Raw genomic sequence first — 18,982 nt, 5'->3', positions numbered from 1 at the left:
TGAAAGTGTCTGAACAGTGCAGTGGATATTAACTTTAATGGGGGTGCGAGAGGAGTGAAATCCAGCAGGTTCTAACAGGTTCTGTTAGAACCTGCTGGTAGCGGAAATTTTGAATAGTTCAGAAAACTGGCAAATACCACCTCTAGCTGGTCCCAGAGTGGGGAGGGAATGGGGATTTTGCAATATCCTTGCCCCTGGAGTGGGGTGGGAATGGAGATTTTACAGTTTCCTTCCCCCCTGGAGCAGGGTGGGAATGGAGATTTTGCAGTATCCTTCCCCCAGGAAGGGAGGGAATGGAGATTTTGCAATAGTCTTGCCCCTGGTGTGGGGAGGGAATGGAGATTTTGCAGTATCCTTCCCCCAGGAAGGGAGGGAATGGAGATTTTGCAGTATCCTTCCCCCTGGAGTGGGGAGGGAATGGAGATTTTGCAGTATCCTTCCCCTAGAGTGGGGTGGGAATGGAGATTTTGCAGTATCCTTCCCCTGGAATGGGGTGGGAATGGAGATTTTGCAATAGTCTTCCCCTGCCACGACCACCAAGCCATGCCCACAGAAGCGATAGGGAAAAAATTTGGATTTCACCCCGGGGTAGAATGAGGATGAGAGACACATTTGGACTGTTTTACGAAGCAGAAGATCTTAGAGTAAGCTGCCCGGTCAAATGTAAACATCCCGTTCCAAGATCAGAAAGTTAGAAATTGGAGCGATTGAGTTATCTAAAAGGCCCCATGAATTACCTGCAGCCAGAAGTATCCAATCCTATTGAGGTTGAAATGGAAGTGCTGAGGATTGATGGCTTTTCCTAGCAACTGCCTGGAACCAGCTTTATTAAGGACGGCTGCAACAGATGGAAATCAATAGGCAAATCTTGCCAGCTAAAGTTCCATTATTGATTTACGCCCACTAGTTAGCCCTGGGGGGCACGCAGCCTCTGTTGGTAGAAAGTTAATAGGGAGAACAATATCACAAGCCAAGAACCCTGGAGGTAAATTATCTGCAAAATGAAAGTTGTTGGGTATCCCAAGCTTTATAAGAACCAGAGATCAATAACTCAAACCCACGTTTTCTGGCACTAATTTCTCCTTTCTTCCTTCTTTCCTTCCTTTCTTCCTTCCTCCCTTCCTCCCTCCCTCCATCCCCAAGATAACAATAAGATTTATTGCACCGAATTTTAAACCAAATCAATTTCATCTCTTTATTTAAGGGTTTAAAAATAGGGGCCAACCTACCACCTTTGTTTAAATAATGGGCTTATCGACATTCACTGATGTCCATTATGTGCCTTAATGTCGCAATATTCAATAGCTTTGTGCAGTTCACTCCCTCGTTTTCAATAATTGCTTTGTGGGTGGAAGCAATTTTCCTGTTGCTGTCTTAAGTGGGCCTCGGTCTATTGCATTCAGCTGACGACACCCAGAAGCAGACAAAGCACACAGATAGAAATGAGTAAAGGAGGGGTAGCCAAATTATCCATTCTTCACCGTTAGAAAAGTGGGGCTATTTTGTTCTCATTGGCTTATTCAGAGGGCATCAGCATCAATGGGCATCAGCATCAGGGCTATTCAGAATAACCAAATAACAGAAGGAATCCCTCCCCGCTCCCTTCCTACTCCTGGCATGCGATGGCCCGGTAGGCCCGTTTTTCTCTCTCACCTGGCTCCAGAGCCTCTCTATGAGTCTGGGGAGGCTGCAAACAGCCTTCCCCACCGCCCCAGAGGCCCTCCAGAGGCCAAAAACGGCCCGTTTCCCAACTTCCGGTTGGACAGAAAGTGACTTTTTTGCTGTCCCCAGCCTCCAGAGACTCCTAGAGAGGCTCTGGAGGCTGGGGACAGCAAAAAAATTATATCCTATATCATTACAAACAAATGGCTGTCCAATCTCTTCTTCAAAACCTCCAGTGTTTTCAACTTCTGAAGGCAAGCTGTTCCACTGGTTAATTGTGGTCACTGTCAGGAAATTTCAAGCAACATACATTCGCTTCCTTTTTTTTTTTTTTTGCTGTTGTTCTATTTACAAGTTGTCCTCGAATTACGACCGTAATTAAGGCCGCAGTTATGGTCCTAAGTCGTGACAATCATTAAGCAAGTGAGTCATCATGTTCTTGTGCCCAATTTTACATTTTTTGTCATTGTCGTTAAGTCAACCTGTTGACGCGAATGTCTTGATTATTAAGTGAAGGCCACAGCCATTAAGCAAACCCATTGGTCACTATGGGGAGCTCTTTCCTGGAAGTAAACTCCAGTTTCCGGAAAAAAATATTATAAATCGCAGTCAAATGCCAATGGGACACCACAAATGGCCATACATGCAGCTGCACCCCAAATACAGTCATGTGACTATGTGAGACAGGGGAGGAAACCAGCTATTCAAACTTCAATAGTGGATTGTAAGTAACTTTTGGGGGGTTTGTTGTAACTTTGATCGGTCATTTTTTAAAATTTATTTACATTTATATACCGCCGTTCTCCGAAGACTCAGGGCGGCTTACAGTGTGTAAGGCAATAGTCTCATTCTATTTGTATATTTACAAAGTCAACTTATTGCCCCCCCAACAATCTGGGTCCTCATTTTACCTACCTTATAAAGGATGGAAGGCTGAGTCAACCTTGGGCCTGGTGGGACTAGAACCTGCAGTAATTGCAGGCAGCTGTGTTTTAATAACAGGCTATCTTACAGCCTGAGCCACTCAAGGACCCTGTTGTCATTAAGCAATTGGTCATAAATGGAGGACTACCTGAACTTGCTTCCCTAAGAATTAGGAGAAGAAGCATTCACTTACCGTGTCCTCATTTGCTGGGCACGGCCATCCTAGGGTCAAGAGGCAGAGAGCAAGCCTTTCCCCAAAAATTTAATCAGCATTAAATTGATCTATTGCTTATAAATCTTGCTTTTTTTTCAAGAGAGAAACAGGCAATATTTCTATTAGTCCAGTGGGTCTATCTGCTAGCTACACAGTGACCACATATTTAACGTAATTTATAGCTTGACCACCCCCCACGCAAAGAAATAAGGTCAGAATTCATCTGGCTAGCCACAGTTAAGAGATATTACACCATCTAAGCCAAAATGATTTGGATCTGATGTACCTTATTGTTATTTGTTTTCATTTAGTTAATTGGTCAATGTAATTGTTTCTAATGAATGAAACAAATAAATATTTTTCAGGCTTAATTGGGCTTTCAAGGAATTGCTGATCTGCCTCTTTATTCAATGATCGTTGAACGCTGCAAATATTTCAGGCTGTTCTACGTTCTGTTGTCCTTATTTCTGCTCAGCAATACGTTGCAAAACAAATTGGAGTTGAGTATTACGCTGGGAGTTTCTCTGTTCCCATCAGATGCTGCCAATGAGTGAGAACCAGGATGGGGAAAACCAGAATAAATTTAATTCTTTAAATTCTCCCGCTATTTCACATTTAAAAGGAAAATCTCAGGTCGTCACCATGCAGATATAGATATAGATTAACGGAGTTGAAAGGTATCTTGTAGGTCATGTAGTCCAACCCCACCCCCCCGCCCAAGCAGACCCTACACCATTTTTGATAGATGGTAGTCTAGTCTCTTCTTGAAAGCTTCCAGTGATGAAGCTCCCACAACTTCCGAAGGCAACTTCTGTTCCATGGGTCGATTGTTCTCAGTGTCAGAAAATTTCTCCTTATTTCCAGGTTGAATCTCTCCTTGTTTAGTTTCCATCCATTATTCTTTGTCTGGTCTTGGGGTGCTTTGGAAAATATCTTGACGACCCCTTCCTCTCTGTGGCAGCCCCTCAAATATTGGAACGCTGCTATCATGTCTCCCCTGGTCCTTCTCTTCACTAGACTAGCCATGGCCAGTTCCTGCAACTTTTAATTAATTAATAAATTAACAATTAATCATATTGATTAATTAGGAATGCAGATTATCAACCTTGGCTTTTTCAAGGTGAATTTTGTCCTGGTTAGATAACTAGGATGGCACTTATAAAACATATAATAATAATAATAACAGAGTTGGAAGGGATCTTGGAGGTCTTCTAGTCCAACCCCCTGCCCAGGCAGGAAACTCTACACCATTTCAGACAAATGGCTATCCAACATTTTCTTAAAAATTTCCAGTGCTGGAGCATCAACAACTTCTGCAGGCAAGTTGTTCCACTGATTAATTGTTCTAACTGTCAGGAAATTTCTCCTTAGTTCTAAGTTGCTGTGTTGTGGTGTATTGTCACTCCCTACCAGGAGTGCTTTTGTTCAACATTTCACACAACATGCCCTCCTCTAGGATTTCACACTCATAAACACCTGCAATAAAATATGATAATCTGGTCCACTTTTAGAAAACAATGGATAGTCAGAAATAAGTGTGAAATAGCAAAATGATTGTGTGTAAATGAAAGGGTTTCAGTAGATTAAAGAAATATTTAAAAATATATGTGAAAGGGAGAAATAAAAAAAATGAAATGAAAGAAGATTAAGATTAGGAGGTTAAGGCAGATGGTAATACTGATTATATATTAAATTTAAAATAGAGATGAAAAAGGGAAAAGTAGAAAAGGAATATAATGGTAGAAATGGAATTATATACATTAAATTTGGGGAAAATAAGATGTATGAATTTTGACTCGGTCAATACTCTATTCAGAAAAAATGCATTGTATGTTTGTTTGTCTTTAAAAAAATAAAAAAAAATTACAAAAAAAATAAAAATAAAATTAACACATGCAGATAGTCCTCGACTTACCACAGTCTGTTTAGTGACCGTTCAAAGTTACAATGGCATTGAAAAAAAGTGACTTATGACCGTTCTTCACACTTATGACCATTGCAGCATCCCCATGGTCACGTGATCAAAATTCAGATGCTTGGCAACTGGCTTGTATTTATGACGGTTGCAATGTCTCTGTCGTGTCCCACTCCTCCTCTGATGGCCGGGTCGGGGAAGTCTGTATCAAGCGTGGCCACAAAGCCTCTGCAGCTTTGCCAAAGTTCTGTCAGAGTTCTCAGGGCAGGCAGAAGTCCAAAGTGTGACTTCAGCAATCCAGATTAGACTTTGCCTGACTCAAAGAATGCCAGAAAGCAGATCTTTTATATAAGCCATGGGGTGTGGCTCCATGACTCAGCACTTATCCAGGCCTGCCCCTCCCTTCCTTTTGCTGACGTCGCCTCTCCATTCTCCGGAAGCGTGGATCCCTCCACCCTCCAGTTGCCGGCAATTCCAGCTCGTGACTGGCTTCCTGTTCCTCATGTTCACATGCTGTGGGGGAGGGGTTTATTTGCTCGGTTTGTCCAAGCATGGTGCCAGGACTGGGGGCTGGAGGCATACCAGGCCATTCGTCTTCATTATCCGTCTCTGGCTGAGATAACATGAGATGAGAGGGGCCCGGCTGCGGAGAGGGGGGCGAGTGAGGCACAACAGTCCCAGAGTCATTTTGTTCCCCTTTTGTGATGTTCTGGCAAAGCAAAGTTCATGGGGAAGCCGGATTCACTTAACAACCCTGTTACTAACTTAAGAACTGCGGTGATTCACTTAACAAGAAAGCAAGAAAGGTCGTAACATGGAGCGAAACACACTTAACAAATGTCTCACTTAGCAACAGAAATTTTGGACTCCATTGTGGTCGTAAGTCCAGGACTACCTATTCAGAATTCCCCTTTTTTTTTTCTTCTTTTCTTTTCCAGTGGATACTTTATATTCTGGGACAATTAAATATGCATGCTCCAATGGGCGAGCAGCGGTTGCTGAAGTTTCTGGAAGGAACCAGATGTTTCATACGGACTGAATTTATTAGATTTATTTGTTTGTTTGTTTGCTTGCTTGCTTGTTTGCTTGTTTATTTGATTTATATCCTGCCTTTTATAAGTAACTCAAGGTGGTAAACATGCATAATACTCCTTCTTCCTTCCATTTTCCCCACAACAACAACCCTGTGAGGAGGTTTGGGCTGGAAGAGAGTGATTGGCACAAAGTCACCCAGCCAACTTTCATTCCTAAGGTGGGACTAGAAAACACTGTCTCCTGCGGCCGGCCCAAAATTGTCTAATGGGGTTTTCATGCCTAAGGCGAGACTAGAACTCACACGCCTGGTAATTGGTGCAAAGTCACCCAGCCAGCTCTGATGCCTAAGGCAGGACTAGAACTCACAGTCATCTGGTTTCTAGACAGTGGTGGGATTCAAATAATTTAACAACCGGTTCTCTGCCCTAATGATTTCTTCCAATGACCAGTTCACCAAAACTGCTCAGAAAGTTAACAACCAGTTCTCCTGAAGTGGTGCGAACTGGCTGAATCCCACCACTGTTTCTAGGCCACCACTAGACCAAATTAGCTTTGTTTTAATTTGTTTCGGTAGGTAGGTCTGGACCTCTCCAGGGTCGTCCAGTAACTCTCTTCTTGTTTCACCGTAGAACCAATGCATGGAATTCAACCAAGCTGTCTGTTCACCTGTTAAAGAGTCATTTAAGAAGGATGCTTTCTCACTTCGGCCTGAGGATGGATTTTGGGGCTAGGACCGCAGCAGGTCTTCATGGAAGGCCAGCGCAAGACTCGATAGAGGAACACAGACCGGAGAGCCAGTCCTAAGTTTTTCTTCCTCAAAGCATAGACCAGCGGATTGGCCAAAGAGTTCAAATGAGAGAGCAACACCGCCAGATGTTCCAGAGAGTCGTATTGTTCGCAGCTGGGACACAGCAGCTGGATGCAGTAGATCACATGCAGAGGCATCCAGCAGATGACGAAGACGCCCACCAGGAGAAGAAGGGTGCAAGCCATCTGCATTTCCTTCCTCTTGGCCGGCCAAAGTGGCTGTGACCGGAAATGGCCACGGACGACTCGAAAGATGTCGGCATAGATACCCAGCATGGCTGCCAAAGGCAGCAAAGTGCAGATTAAGAAAATGAAATAAACCAGAAACTCCGGACTAAAGACGGAGGTGAACGAGCAGCGACCCAGATGTTCGACTGGGCCGTGACTGTAGCTCAGAATCTCTGGCTCTCGATAGGCTTGAGAGAGGAGGTCCCTGGGAGGTTTATCCTGGATTAAGAAAATGAAGACGGCTCTCTGGAAGTTGATCGCCTTCGACTTGTTTCTGGTCTCTCCGTATTGCTGGAACCGGTTCCACCCCATCATAGGGGAGAGGCCGATCAAGAGGGACAGCAACCAGCAGAAAGCCACGATGAGCATCACCCAGCCTTTTTTCACACGCAAGGGGTAGCTGCCCAATGAAAGACATTCATTAGTATCTTTGGACGGAGAGAAAGCAGAAGAACAGAGTTGTGATATAGTTAATAAACCATGGTTAGATGGTGTAATATCTGAATCACTGCTGAGAAATTAGTTCACGTCTTGCCTTCTCTCAAATTAAAACAAGGAACGCGGTTGTCGGAAGGAGAGCCACTTCGAAGACAAAACCTGGTTTTGTAGGTTTTTATCGCCGTTGTACCCCATTAGCTTTTCTCCGCAATTACAAACCAGGCAGGTACCTGATAAAAATAGCTAAGCGATCAATTTAACCGGCTGAAAAACAGATGATGTTTTCTGGGTGGATAAGAGCTTTTTCCCAACCTCAAGATAGTTCATCCTGAAAAAAGGCAATCTTGTGATTGCCCTCCAGAATACAAGATGATAAAGTATAGAAGTGGCACTGTTAAAGAGAGCTCTGATTTGAGACCAGATATTCTTTGTGTACACCCATCCTTCTTTCATCGCACAATATTATCTCAGGTGTGAAACAACCAAACAAAGATGAATTGTCCACCAGCACTACAGACTGCCCTTAATTCTCTAAATAGGAAGAGAGGTGATTCATTATAATTGTGATACACACACACACACACACACACACGTATGTACATATGTATATGTATATATATATGTATATGTATATGTATATCAAAGGTAAAGGTTCCCCTCGCACATATGTGCTAGTCGTTCCCAACTCTAGGGGGCAGTGCTCATCTCCGTTTCAAAGCAGAAGAGCCAGCGCTGTCCGAAGACGTCTCCGTGGTCATGTGGCTGGCATGACTCAACACCAAAGGCACACGGAACGCTGTTCCCTTCCCACCAAAGGTGGTCCCTATTTTTCTACTTCCATTTTTTTTTACGTGCTTTCAAACTGCTAGGTTGGCAGAAGCTGGGACAAGTAACGGGAGCTCACCCCGTTACACGGCACCACTCGGGATTCGAACTGCTGAACTGCCGACCTTTCGATCAACAAGCTCAGCATCTTAGCCACTGAGCCACTGTGTCCCTCTGTATATGTATATATAAAAGCAAAAACCACTCACGCATTAATCACAAAATCTCCAGAACCATAAAGCCTACAAACTTGAAATTTGCCACAAATTTGGCTTCTAGTGCTCGCTAAGAAAAGATTTTTCAAAATGACCATCAGAGCATTAGTATTTCCTGTATTATTATTAACACACTCTGATGCTCTACTCAGTAGAGGAGTTCTACTCAGTGGGGAAATCCATTTTTTTCCCACTGCCGGTTCTGTGGGTGTGGCTTGGTGGGCATGATGTGGCTTGGTGGGCGTGGCAGGGGAAGGATACTGCAAAATTTCCATTCCCTCCCTACTCCAGGGGGAAGGATATTGCAAAATCCCCATTCCTTCCCAACTCCTGGGGGAAGGATGTTGCAAAATCTCCATTCCTGCCCCACCCTGGGGCCAACCAGAGGTGGTATTTGCTGGTTCTCCAAACTACTCAAAATTTCCGCTACCGGTTCTCCGAACTGCTGAAAATGTCCGCTACCGGTTCTCTATAACCTGTCAGCACCTGCTAGATTTCACCCCTGGTTCTACTCCCCCTCCCCCCCTGAAAAAAAATCTGTTCCAAATGCAAAACACAAGCAGAGGAGTTTCAGTTTCAGTTTTACTTTCACAGCAGGAAGCAGCTTTAATACAGAACACTTGAGCAAAGCCACGCCCAGCCTCCTTCCTGTCTCCTTCTTGCTCACACAACAAATACTGTTTCACTTTCCAAACAGCCCTCTGATGCTAAGGAGTTCTATTCCCCCTCCCCATCTGAAAAGAAATCTGTTCCAAATGTAAAACACAAGCAGAGGAGAGGCGTTTCAGTTTCAGTTTCAGTTTCAGTTTTACTTTCACAGCAGCAAGCAGCTTTTCTACAGAACAGGTTCCCCCACCATAGGGTCTCCTCCTAGCGCAGTGTCCTTTTTTCCTCTGCTGACCAGAAGTACAGTTCCCCCACCATAGAGTCTCCTCCTAGCGCGATGTCCTTTTTCCTCTGCCAACCAGAAGTCCGGTTCCCCCCCCCTCCACAGAGTCTCCTCCTGGCACAGAGTCCTTTTTCTCTGCGGACTGGAAGTCAGTTCCCCCACCATACAGTCTCCTCCTAGCATGGCATCCTTTTTTCTCTATCTGTCCTAACCGAAAGCCCGATCAATTGTGGAGCCGACCAGCAACAGGGAGCCACAACAGAGGGATGAAAGAGCCACATGTGGCTCCAGAGCCACAGGTTGCTGACCCCTGGTCTAGAGAAAAGAAGGACCAGTGGTGACATGATAGCATTATTCCAGGATTTGAGGGGCTGCCACAAAGAGAAGGGGGTCAAATTATTTTCCAAGCACCAGAAGGCAGGACAAAAAACAATGAATGGAAACTAATCGGGGAGAGAAGCAATCTAGAACTAAAGAGAAATGTCCTACAAGGGAGAACAATTAACCAGTGGAACAGCTTGCCTCCAGAAGTTGTGGGTGCTTCATCACTGGAGGTTTTTAAAAAGAGACTGGACAGCTAATTGTCTGGAATGGTATGGGGGCCTCCTGCTTGAGCAAGGTGTTGGACTAGAACAGGAGTCTCCAACCTTGGAAATTTATAGACTTGTGGATTTCAACTCCCAGAATTCCTCAGCCAGCTTTGCTGGCTGAAGAACTCTGGAAGTTGAAGTCCACAAGTCTTAAAGTTGCCGAGGTTGGAGACCCCTAGACTAGAAGACCTCCAAGGTCCCTTCCAATTCTATTTTGATTGATTGAAATGTCCCACTGGCATCTGCAGAACCTCTGAGTACCACCCAGAGAGCTGTGACTATGGATAATCTCTCTCTCTCTCACTCACTCACTCTCTCTCTCTCTCTCACACACACACACACTCACACACATTCAAACGTCACACTCTGGATCCCGGTCCAAGAACAGGACTTGCCTGTTGGGTAGCTTGATCTTCAGGTGGGTATGGACGGCTATCACCAACAAGAGGAGGATGGAGAACTGGGTGGTGACCAGTGGGAAGCAAGTGAGGAAGAGACAGGTGTAGAAATACAAGGTGTACTCCATGCTGAGCACCATGGAGAAAGGGATGGCTAGAGCGCCCACGCCAAAATCGGCCACTGCCAAGGAGACAATCAGGTAGTTGGTGATGCATCTCAGCTCCTTGTGCAGGTAGATGGTGACACACACCAGCAGGTTGACTGTGACGATGGCCATGGCCAGGACGCTCTCAAGGACCACGAAACCAATATCCATGGTGGCTTTTGTTCTTGGGGATCATCCGACGGCAAAGTCACTTCTTCTTCCCGAGAAAAACCTTGCTGAACTTCAGCTCTCCTGTCCAAATATTTTAAATCCAAAAGGCACGTCAACGTTCAGCTGTTTCTCTGACTTCTGCAGCTGGAAATCTCAGCTCCTGGCTTTCCATGACCAATAACAGGGACCTATCAGTGTTTGCTTAGCGCATTGCCAACACATAGATCAGACATGTCATGGACACGAGATAACTTTTTATGTCAGATAGTGCATTAACGTCCATGTATTAGGAGATCTATTCCCAGAGTAAACCAATCAATGTAAGAGCTTAAGTGAATTGAAGTAGGCAGAGCTAGAGATAATAAAACAAGCTGAACTGAAGGGTATAATTTGCAGGGGGAGGTTTATCATGCCAATTCTCGGATTAAAACATCCCTTGTATTAAAACATCTACCTTTCAAATATAGCGAAAGAGAAAAATAGAGTAAAATTACAATTAAATTGTGGGTATGAGTGTGTAAATAAGCACAAAACAGTTCGGTAACTGCCTTGTTCAGTGGCCCAGTTAGCAAGATTGGAAAACCATATCGGAATTAATTAATCCTGACATTATTTGACTCGCTACCACCTTCAAATGGTGTATTATTTCCACGCAGTGGATAGGCGTCCTCCAATCGAGGGATATCTGGAAGACGGGGTCCAAAAAGTCAAGATGGCAACCATCGTGATGAGATGGAAGCTCCTCCCATTTATATACAACACATAAAAATAGGAGGGGCATTTTTTTTATTTGTCATATCAGTATATATATAGGCATTAACATGAAATGAAATAGCTATATTGTGGCATTTCTCGCGGCCAGCGGGCTCGCCACGAGAGGGTCCGGGCAGTCTCCGCACCGGACGGAGTGAGAACGAAGACACGGAGTCCAATTCTCCTCGGGGTGAGCGAGCCCCGAGCTAGCTTGAGACAAACTCTTTTATTGGGGTTTGTTAGGGGTGGGTTACAGAGTTTCAGAAGGCAAGCATGTGATCCTGATTAACCACACATAAACCGACACTTTGGGTTGGATATACATATATGGCAATATGTTTGCAAGCACAGCTGAGCAGGATGAATATTCTATGTGTGCAAAGCAGTTTTCATATCATGTCCGGTGTTATCCGGACAGGCTCTGTGGTTAGCGTTTCTGAGCAGTTTGCAACAGCAGGTGTGGGCACATTTCTACAGAACTTTTCCTGTTACAGAATGTTTAAGTGCAGCGAGGCATGGAAACATCACAGTTAATGGTTATGTGGTTGGAACAGGCTATACAGAAATACACATACAATGCAGCTACTTTGTCTGCTTGCTAGTTTTTCTTGTCTACAGGTTTATAATGCAAAGCAAAATTATCTGACCCTTGCCATAATGATTCCCAACACTATATAATATCTAAGCATATATATGAGCATAAGTATGTAATAACTATATTAATTGGATATAATGAAAAGAAACAATTGGACAGGAACGGTAGGCACGTTTGTGCTCTTATGCATTTTGGCTCGGTAGTCCTTTCCTTTTGGTCCCTATTGTTCCATGCCATTATCTCTTTTTGCTAACTAGTCTTAACCTTTACCACCATCTTTTGTCCATTTATTTCTAAGAGGCAGCTTGGTCTAGACCAGGGATCTCCAACCTTGGCAACTTTAAGCCTTGGCGGACTTCAACTCCCAGAATTCCCCAGCCAGCTTTGACTCTTATTTTGCTGGTTCTCCAAACTACTCGAAATTTCCGCTACCGGTTCTCCAGAACCTGCTGGATTTCACCTCTGATCTAGAGGCTCCTTGTATCTTGTTCATTTTCTCTTCCCCCACCCCCGTTTCATTTGTACCGTAGCATGTTGCTTAATGGCACTCTCCAGGTGTAATGAGTTTCTATTTTTTCTCTCATCAGATCCAGGTTAATTGCTTAATTTTTAGTATGTGGACACAGACTGCGGAAATGGACAACCTGAATTGCAAGCCTTCCATTCCACGAATAAATTCCGTACGTCCCTAATGGCTATTCTCAGCATCAGGTGCCTACCTAAATTGGAAACCCCATGCATTCTGGCTCTTTTCCTAATTACGGAAGAAAAAATACAGCTCAGCGGGGAAAACGCACGCTAAAATCTAAGGCAAGCTCGTTAGGAAGATTCTGGATGCGGGCAGGTCTGCGCAGATTGTTAACTGCCCTACTGAGAAACAGGAGACCGATTAGAATCAGCTGGATAATCCCACGGCCAAAATTGGCAGTGAAAAGAATGGGGGGGGGCATTGGATTTCTCCATAATCTCCTATTGCTTCATCGTTAATATGTTAGGATTTAATGTGTCGAAGGTCTTCTTGCATGCTCTACAAATAATAGCAGCGGTTCTCCTGAGACTCTCCTTGCTAGCTGTATGGATGAGGGAAATATATATATGTATAATCTCCATGTCACTGGTGGCTTACTGCAGATGAGAAGTTATAATAGACTGGAGCTGTTCCAATTTGCTTTTTCCTGCGGTAGAGAAGGGCTGGGACTTTAAAAGGCTGGGGTACCTTTCTCAGTTGTGAGCTGTGCAGAGAGCACTAAAACAACAAGGAATTATGGACTATATGGCATCTATGCATTTAAAGGTAAAAGTTTGCCCTGTCCAGTCGTGTCCGGTTCTTGGGGTCAGTTCTTATCTCTATTTCTTAGCCGAGGGAGTCAGCATTGTCTGAAGACGTTTCCATGGTCATGTGGACAGCATGGCTATAGCCAAGGTGCATGGAATGCTGTTATTTTCCCACCAAAGGGGTACCTATTTATCTACTTGCATTTGCATGCTTTCAAACTGCTAGGAGGACACGAGCTGAGACAAGTAACGGGAACTCATCCTGACTTGTGGCACTTGGGTCTCGAACCCCTGGGCTGTCAACTTTCTATGCATTTAAAGAGCAGGAAAACTTAAAACCTGCACTAAAGGGGAAAATCAGAGACAATCCTCTTCTGTTCAACATGATTATATTGGGATATAGAGGACTGCAGTGGAACAGAACTGACCCACAACTGGTGATCTACAACACTGGGAGTTTGTCAGCTTTACTAGGTAGAGCAGACAGGAAACATAACCAGACGTCCTAATTCTGCTTTATTGCAAAGCTACAGAAGCTTGCAATTGTCTCAACCCGAACCCATTAGAGTCTAAGGAACTATGAAGGGTCCCTTCTAAGCAACTTGCTCTGCCCACTATGCAGCTATGGGCTATGATGTCCCTGATCTGGTGGTTCCCTAGAGCAGGGGTCTCCAACCTTGGTCCCTTTAAGATTTGTGGACTTCAACTCCCAGAGTTCCTCAGCCAGCTTTGCTGGCTGAGGGACTCTGGGAGTTGAAGTCCACAAGTCTTAAAGAGACCAATGTTGGAGACCCATGCCCTAGAGAGCTTTTCTTGCCTCTTTTCCCCCAAGGTCTTTCCCACATGCTATTACAGGTTTTCTGATTGCTCTCTTTTGGAGATGCGGAGGACTTTGAGGAAGGCTGTGTCAAAAACTGTGGGGAGCCTATCTAAGGATTTACACCACTCTTTCTCGACCGGGCCACCTTCCAGAAAGGTGGATTTTCAACTCCCAAAATATCCTGACATGCAATCAAGGTTATGCCTCCTACTTCAAACGGTGGACAAATTTGAAATCAAACCGGTTCAGAGGTAACAATCCAAAACTACAATCCCCCCCAGGCAGGGGTGGGCTAAGATTCTGTGCAGTTCAGAGAACTGCCAAATCCCACTACTGGCTGGCTCCACCCACCCCTCCCCTCCCCTCCCAGGAGTCCACACACAGCCTATTTTGGACCCAGATAAGCGCAGGGTGTGCACAGAGGCGGGGAGGGCAAAAAATGGGCCTACCAGAAGTTTGAGAAGGCCTCCGGAGCCCGGGGAGGCAGTTTTTGCCCTCCCAGAGGCTCTAAGAAAGCCTCCGGAGCCTGGGGAGGCAGTTTTTGCCCTCCCAGAGGCTCTAAGAAAGCCTCCGGAGCCTGGGGAGGGCAAAAACAACCCCCCTGCCGTGGTGAAGGAGACCGACTAGGCCACGCCCACCATGGCCATGCCCACCCAGCAACCGGGCAGAGAACCCCTTGCTAAAATTTTGGAAGCCCATCCCTGCCCCCAGGGGAATTATCATGTGATAGATTGTCCCACCCGATATGATATTTCTTGCAGGTAACTTTCTGTCCTTGAGAGATTTTGGGATTACAACTTTTACTGGCATTGAAATCCAGCTCATGTAGAGAGAGTACCAATAGGGAGGAAGCGGCCTTAAAGAGATAATAACAATCTTTGAAACAATTGTACAGTAGTTTATGTGACGCGGTGGCTTAGTGGGTAAAACACTGAGCTTGTCGATCGAAAGGTCAGCAGTTCAACGGTTCGAATCCCTAGTGCCGCCTAACGGGGTGAGAGGTCCCGTTACTTGTCTCAGCTTCTGCCAACCTAGCAGTTCGAAAGCATGTAAAAAATGCAAGTAGAAAAATAGGGACCACCTTTGGTGGGAAGTTAACAGCATTCCGTGAGCCTTTGGCGTTGAGTCATGCCGGCCACATGACCACGGAGACATCTTCAGACAGCGCTGGCTCTTCGGCTTTGAAACGGAGATGAGCACCGCCCCCTGGAGTCAGGAACGACTAGCACATATGTGCGAGGGGAACCTTTACCTTCACTTATGTAATAGTCACCATTACCAACTGATCTGCAGCCAGGAGAGGGCAGTGCAGGACAGGAATTTTGGAGTCTGTTTTACTTTTCAATTTCACTTTTTGTCCCTTGGAATCATTGTTGATCCCCAGCGACTTCCCCGAATAATCCCTACAGTTTTCTTGCAAGGTTGTTTGCTTGTGGTTTGCCATTGTCTCTCCCCTAGGGCTGAGAGACTAGGACTGGCTCAAGAACACCCAACTGGTTTTATGCCTAAAGTGAGATTAGAACTCAGGGTCTCTAAATTGTGTTTACTTTTTGGCATTAAAAAAAAAAAGAAGTTTAAAGTTTTTGCAAGTGATTCTCTACTTCCAATCACTCTGATTTCATCTAAGCTGGGTGGCCAAGGAAAGGAAGGGAAAAAAATTACAGAGGAAGGGAAAAATTGAAGCGTATATTTACTTACAGCTCTTCTCCACTACTGTCTTATGCTGTTGTTTGCCACCTACTTGGAATCAGCAGAGAATGACGTTTGCTGTCCCCACTAAAGATCCTTCTCCTGCTCTTATCGCCTCTCATCCCAGTCACTTACAGTCCCCTAATTTCCCTCCATGACAGTGGACGGCAAAGTGGCCCACAGACCTTCTGTTGTGTTTGCTTTAAGTGTTACAACCGGATGTGCATTGTACCCAAAAGAAATTTCTTGCCACCTCTTTCAGGGTTTTAAAGCTGCATGGAAGAACATGGGATGGAATCAGTGGTGAAATCCACGGTTGTTTTTTTACTACCGGTTCTGTGGGCGTGGCTTGGTGGGCGTGGCAGAAGGATACTGCAAAATCCCCATTCCCTCCCCACTCCTGAGGGAAGGATATTGCAAAATCCCCATTCCCTCCCCACTCCTGAGGGAAGGATATTGCAAAATCCCCATTCCCTCCCCACTCCTGAGGGGAGGATATTGTAAAATCCCCATTCCCTCCCCACTCCTGAGGGAAGGATATTGCAAAATCTCCATTCCTTCCCCACTCCTGAGGGAAGGATACTGCAAAATCCCCATTCCTTCCCCACTCCTGAGGGATATTGCAAAACCTCCATTCCCACCCCACTCCTGAGGGAAGGATACTGCAAAATCCCCATTCCCTCCCCACTCCTGAAGGAAGGATACTGCAAAATCCCCATTCCCACCCCCCTCCTGAGGGAAGGATACTGCAAAATCCCCATTCCCTCCCCACTCCTGAGGGATATTGCAAAACCTCCATTCCCTCCCCATTCCTGAGGGAAGGATATTGCAAAATCCCCATTCCTTCCCCACTCCTGAGGGAACGATATTGCAAAATCCCCATTCCCTCCCCACTCCTGAGGGATATTGCAAAACCTCCATTCCCTCCCCACTCCTGAGGGAAGGATACTGCAAAATCCCCATTCCCTCCCCACTCCTGAGGGAAGGATACTGCAAATCCCCATTCCTTCCCCACTCCTGAGGGGAAGATACTGCAAAATCTCCATTCCCACCCCACTCTGGGGCCATCCAGAGGTGGTATTTGACGGTTCTCGGAACTGCTCAAAATTTCCACTACCGGTTCTCCAGAACCTGTCAGAACCTGCTGGATTTCACCCCTGGATTGAATCCTGTAATTTTTCAGCACATTCCAAAGATGGCTTCACAGCACGGCAAACCTTCAAGCGGTCAGTTTCAATACAAGAGCATCGAATGTAGTTATGTGATGGTTGAGTGGGATACAGCATGCATACTCAATTCATTGGGCTAATTAAATGAATTGTTTATTTATTAAATTTCTGCATCTTAAGTGATTCTGGGCAGATTACAAGAGCCAGTATAAACACATGACCAAAACAGAATTAAAAACAAGGTTGAAATCAACTGATCAAAAATGGAAATCAAAGTTAAAACTTTCAGAAATATGAATCTGAACTAGGCGTGTGGAGTTCTGGTTTATGAAGCTCCTGCAGTGAAAATGGATCCCTCGCCTATCTGGAAACATCATAACACTACTATTAAAGAAAATATTTTAAAATCGAAGGTCCACATTTCTTAAAGTCGCCAAGGTTGAAATACCCTGAACTATATTGCATATTGTCAAGGAAAGCCAAGAAAATTATGCAAAAGGGTTTGAAATGATTGGTTTAATTTGGCCTTCATGTCATATATAAAAAGTAAAGATAAAGATTCCCCTCGCACATATGTGCTAGTCGTTCCTGACTCTAGGGGGAGGTGCTCATCTCCTTTTCAAAGCCGAAGAGCCAGCGCTGTCCGAAGACGTCTCCATGGTCATGTGGCTGGCATGACTCAACACCAAAGGCGCACAGAACGCTGTTCCCACCAAAGGTGGTTCCTATTTTTTCTACTTGCATTTTTTACATGCTTTCAAACTGCTAGGTTGGCAGAAGCTGGGACAAAGAATGGGAGTTCACCCTGTTACACGGCACTCGGGATTCGAACCACTGAACTGCTGACCTTTCGATCGACAAGCTCACTGTCTTAGCCACCGAGCCATCGCATCCTTTTTTTTAACCTTAGGTCATATATAAACCCTCCCAAACATGACTTAATACATCAAGATTAAAACAAACAAACAGAAGCTTAACCTAAAGCCTGAACTCAACTTGTGAGACCCAAGGACGCCTACGAAGCCTTGGCAATGCTAAATCTCAAACTTCTTAAAGAAATTCCCTGAAGTCTGAGAATGATTTTGCACGCTACGAATTTAAATTTATAGAAATAACTCCAGTAAAGAATGCTGCCAGTTTTAGGATGTAAAAGCACTTGATCAGGCAGCCGTTTACTGGATTAGTTTTTCTATCCTTTCCGAAAGTCTTTAAAAATAAAATTTATAAATGAGAAGAACCAATTTGGTTTTTTCAAATCTTCAATTTCCTTTCTGAGCCGGCGGATCTCCTCATTCAGCCGGTCTGTCTCCTTCTTAAAACCTTCCAGTAAAGCCTTTTGTTTCTGCAGACAGAGCAAAAGGCAAAGTTATTAGATTGAAAGCAAAATAACGTAATGATTGTCGCAGACCATGTTCAAAAATGTACCCAATAAAGAAAGAAGGTTCAAGATCTATTTGCCCAGTTTATGTGCAACACTAATTGTGTAAAGGGGAAAAACAGGATATTCCCCTTTACACAATTAACCGCACCCCATTAGATCCCTGTAGCTCAGGTCAGTTACTCTCTGTGTCCTGCAGTGATCAATTCATGTGGCTTCTGGACCAGTTAGCATAGGAAATGGGAATTATAGGCTGTCTGCGTCAGAAACCCTCACTCCTCAAAAATTCCAGAAGATTTTTTGCACGATAACTTTAAGCAGGAAAAAAAAATCCTCTTTTCATTTCCTCTTGTTTTTTTATTAACATCTTTGATTTTCTTCTTCCTTGTGCTTCTAATCATAAATTTCTCTCCTTGTTTCCACTGTTGTTTTCTGCATCTTCAGTATTATTGGAGCTATTCTCCACACTGGAGAAATTAAGTCTTAAATAAAGCTCAACGAAGACTGACTTTTGACCGGTGGATCAATTCTTAGCAAACACACAGATGGATTTTCTCCAAGACAATCTGTTCCCAACCTGGTCCTTCAATCACTGCTGCAGCTGAGTTCATCCACCTTCCTGTTGGTCCTCTACAGTATCTCTTGCATCCCACATTTTCCAACATTAGAACCTTCTCTAGAGAGCAAGCTCTTTGCATAACATGTTCCCAGTATGATAACTTGACCCTGATCATTTGAGTCTTGAGTGTGAAATCTGAGCTGATTATCTCAATGAAGTTTTTTGTGTGCTTTCTTGTCAGTCCATGGTTTCTCAGGAGTCTTCGATAAATAAATCAGAATAAAGCT

General features: G+C 44.5%; 3 protein-coding genes across 4 annotated transcripts in view; all 3 read right to left on the bottom strand.

Moving 5' to 3' along the window:
- Positions 1-759: 759 nt before the first annotated feature.
- On the bottom strand, positions 760-14,908 carry LOC131204159 (adenosine receptor A2a-like). Of its 2 annotated transcripts, XM_058195060.1 has the most exons (3): positions 14,418-14,908; positions 14,350-14,366; positions 4,037-7,185 (listed from the first exon to the last, which is right to left on the bottom strand). In XM_058195060.1, the coding sequence occupies exon 3, from the start codon at positions 7,152-7,154 to the stop codon at positions 6,432-6,434; it is 723 nt and encodes a 240-aa protein (XP_058051043.1). In that variant the 5' UTR covers positions 7,155-7,185; positions 14,350-14,366; positions 14,418-14,908; the 3' UTR covers positions 4,037-6,431. The 2 variants fall into 2 exon arrangements, 1 of the variants encoding a protein (XP_058051043.1); XR_009156546.1 differs by lacking the exon at positions 4,037-7,185 and adding an exon at positions 760-931 and having other exon boundaries at positions 14,350-14,422.
- LOC131204160 (adenosine receptor A2b-like) lies at positions 10,074-10,512 on the bottom strand. Its single transcript, XM_058195061.1, has one exon. It carries the CDS (start codon positions 10,455-10,457, stop codon positions 10,095-10,097), a length of 363 nt encoding a protein of 120 aa, XP_058051044.1. The 5' UTR covers positions 10,458-10,512; the 3' UTR covers positions 10,074-10,094.
- Positions 14,909-16,894: 1,986 nt separating the features above from the next.
- The window catches only part of LOC131204161 (guanylate-binding protein 1-like), a 59,076-nt gene continuing 56,988 nt past the window's right edge, over positions 16,895-18,982 (bottom strand). Inside the window, exon 12 of the mRNA XM_058195062.1 lies at positions 16,895-18,100. Within this exon, the coding sequence (XP_058051045.1) occupies positions 17,948-18,100 (153 nt within the window). The 3' untranslated portion in view covers positions 16,895-17,947. The remainder of the gene's footprint in view (positions 18,101-18,982) is intronic.

The sequence above is a fragment of the Ahaetulla prasina genome, chromosome 10 (assembly GCF_028640845.1).
Source record: "Ahaetulla prasina isolate Xishuangbanna chromosome 10, ASM2864084v1, whole genome shotgun sequence".
Lineage (NCBI taxonomy): Eukaryota > Metazoa > Chordata > Lepidosauria > Squamata > Colubridae > Ahaetulla > Ahaetulla prasina.
The sequence above is the reverse complement of the archived record's forward strand: the minus strand, read 5'-3'. Positions and strand labels throughout refer to the sequence as shown.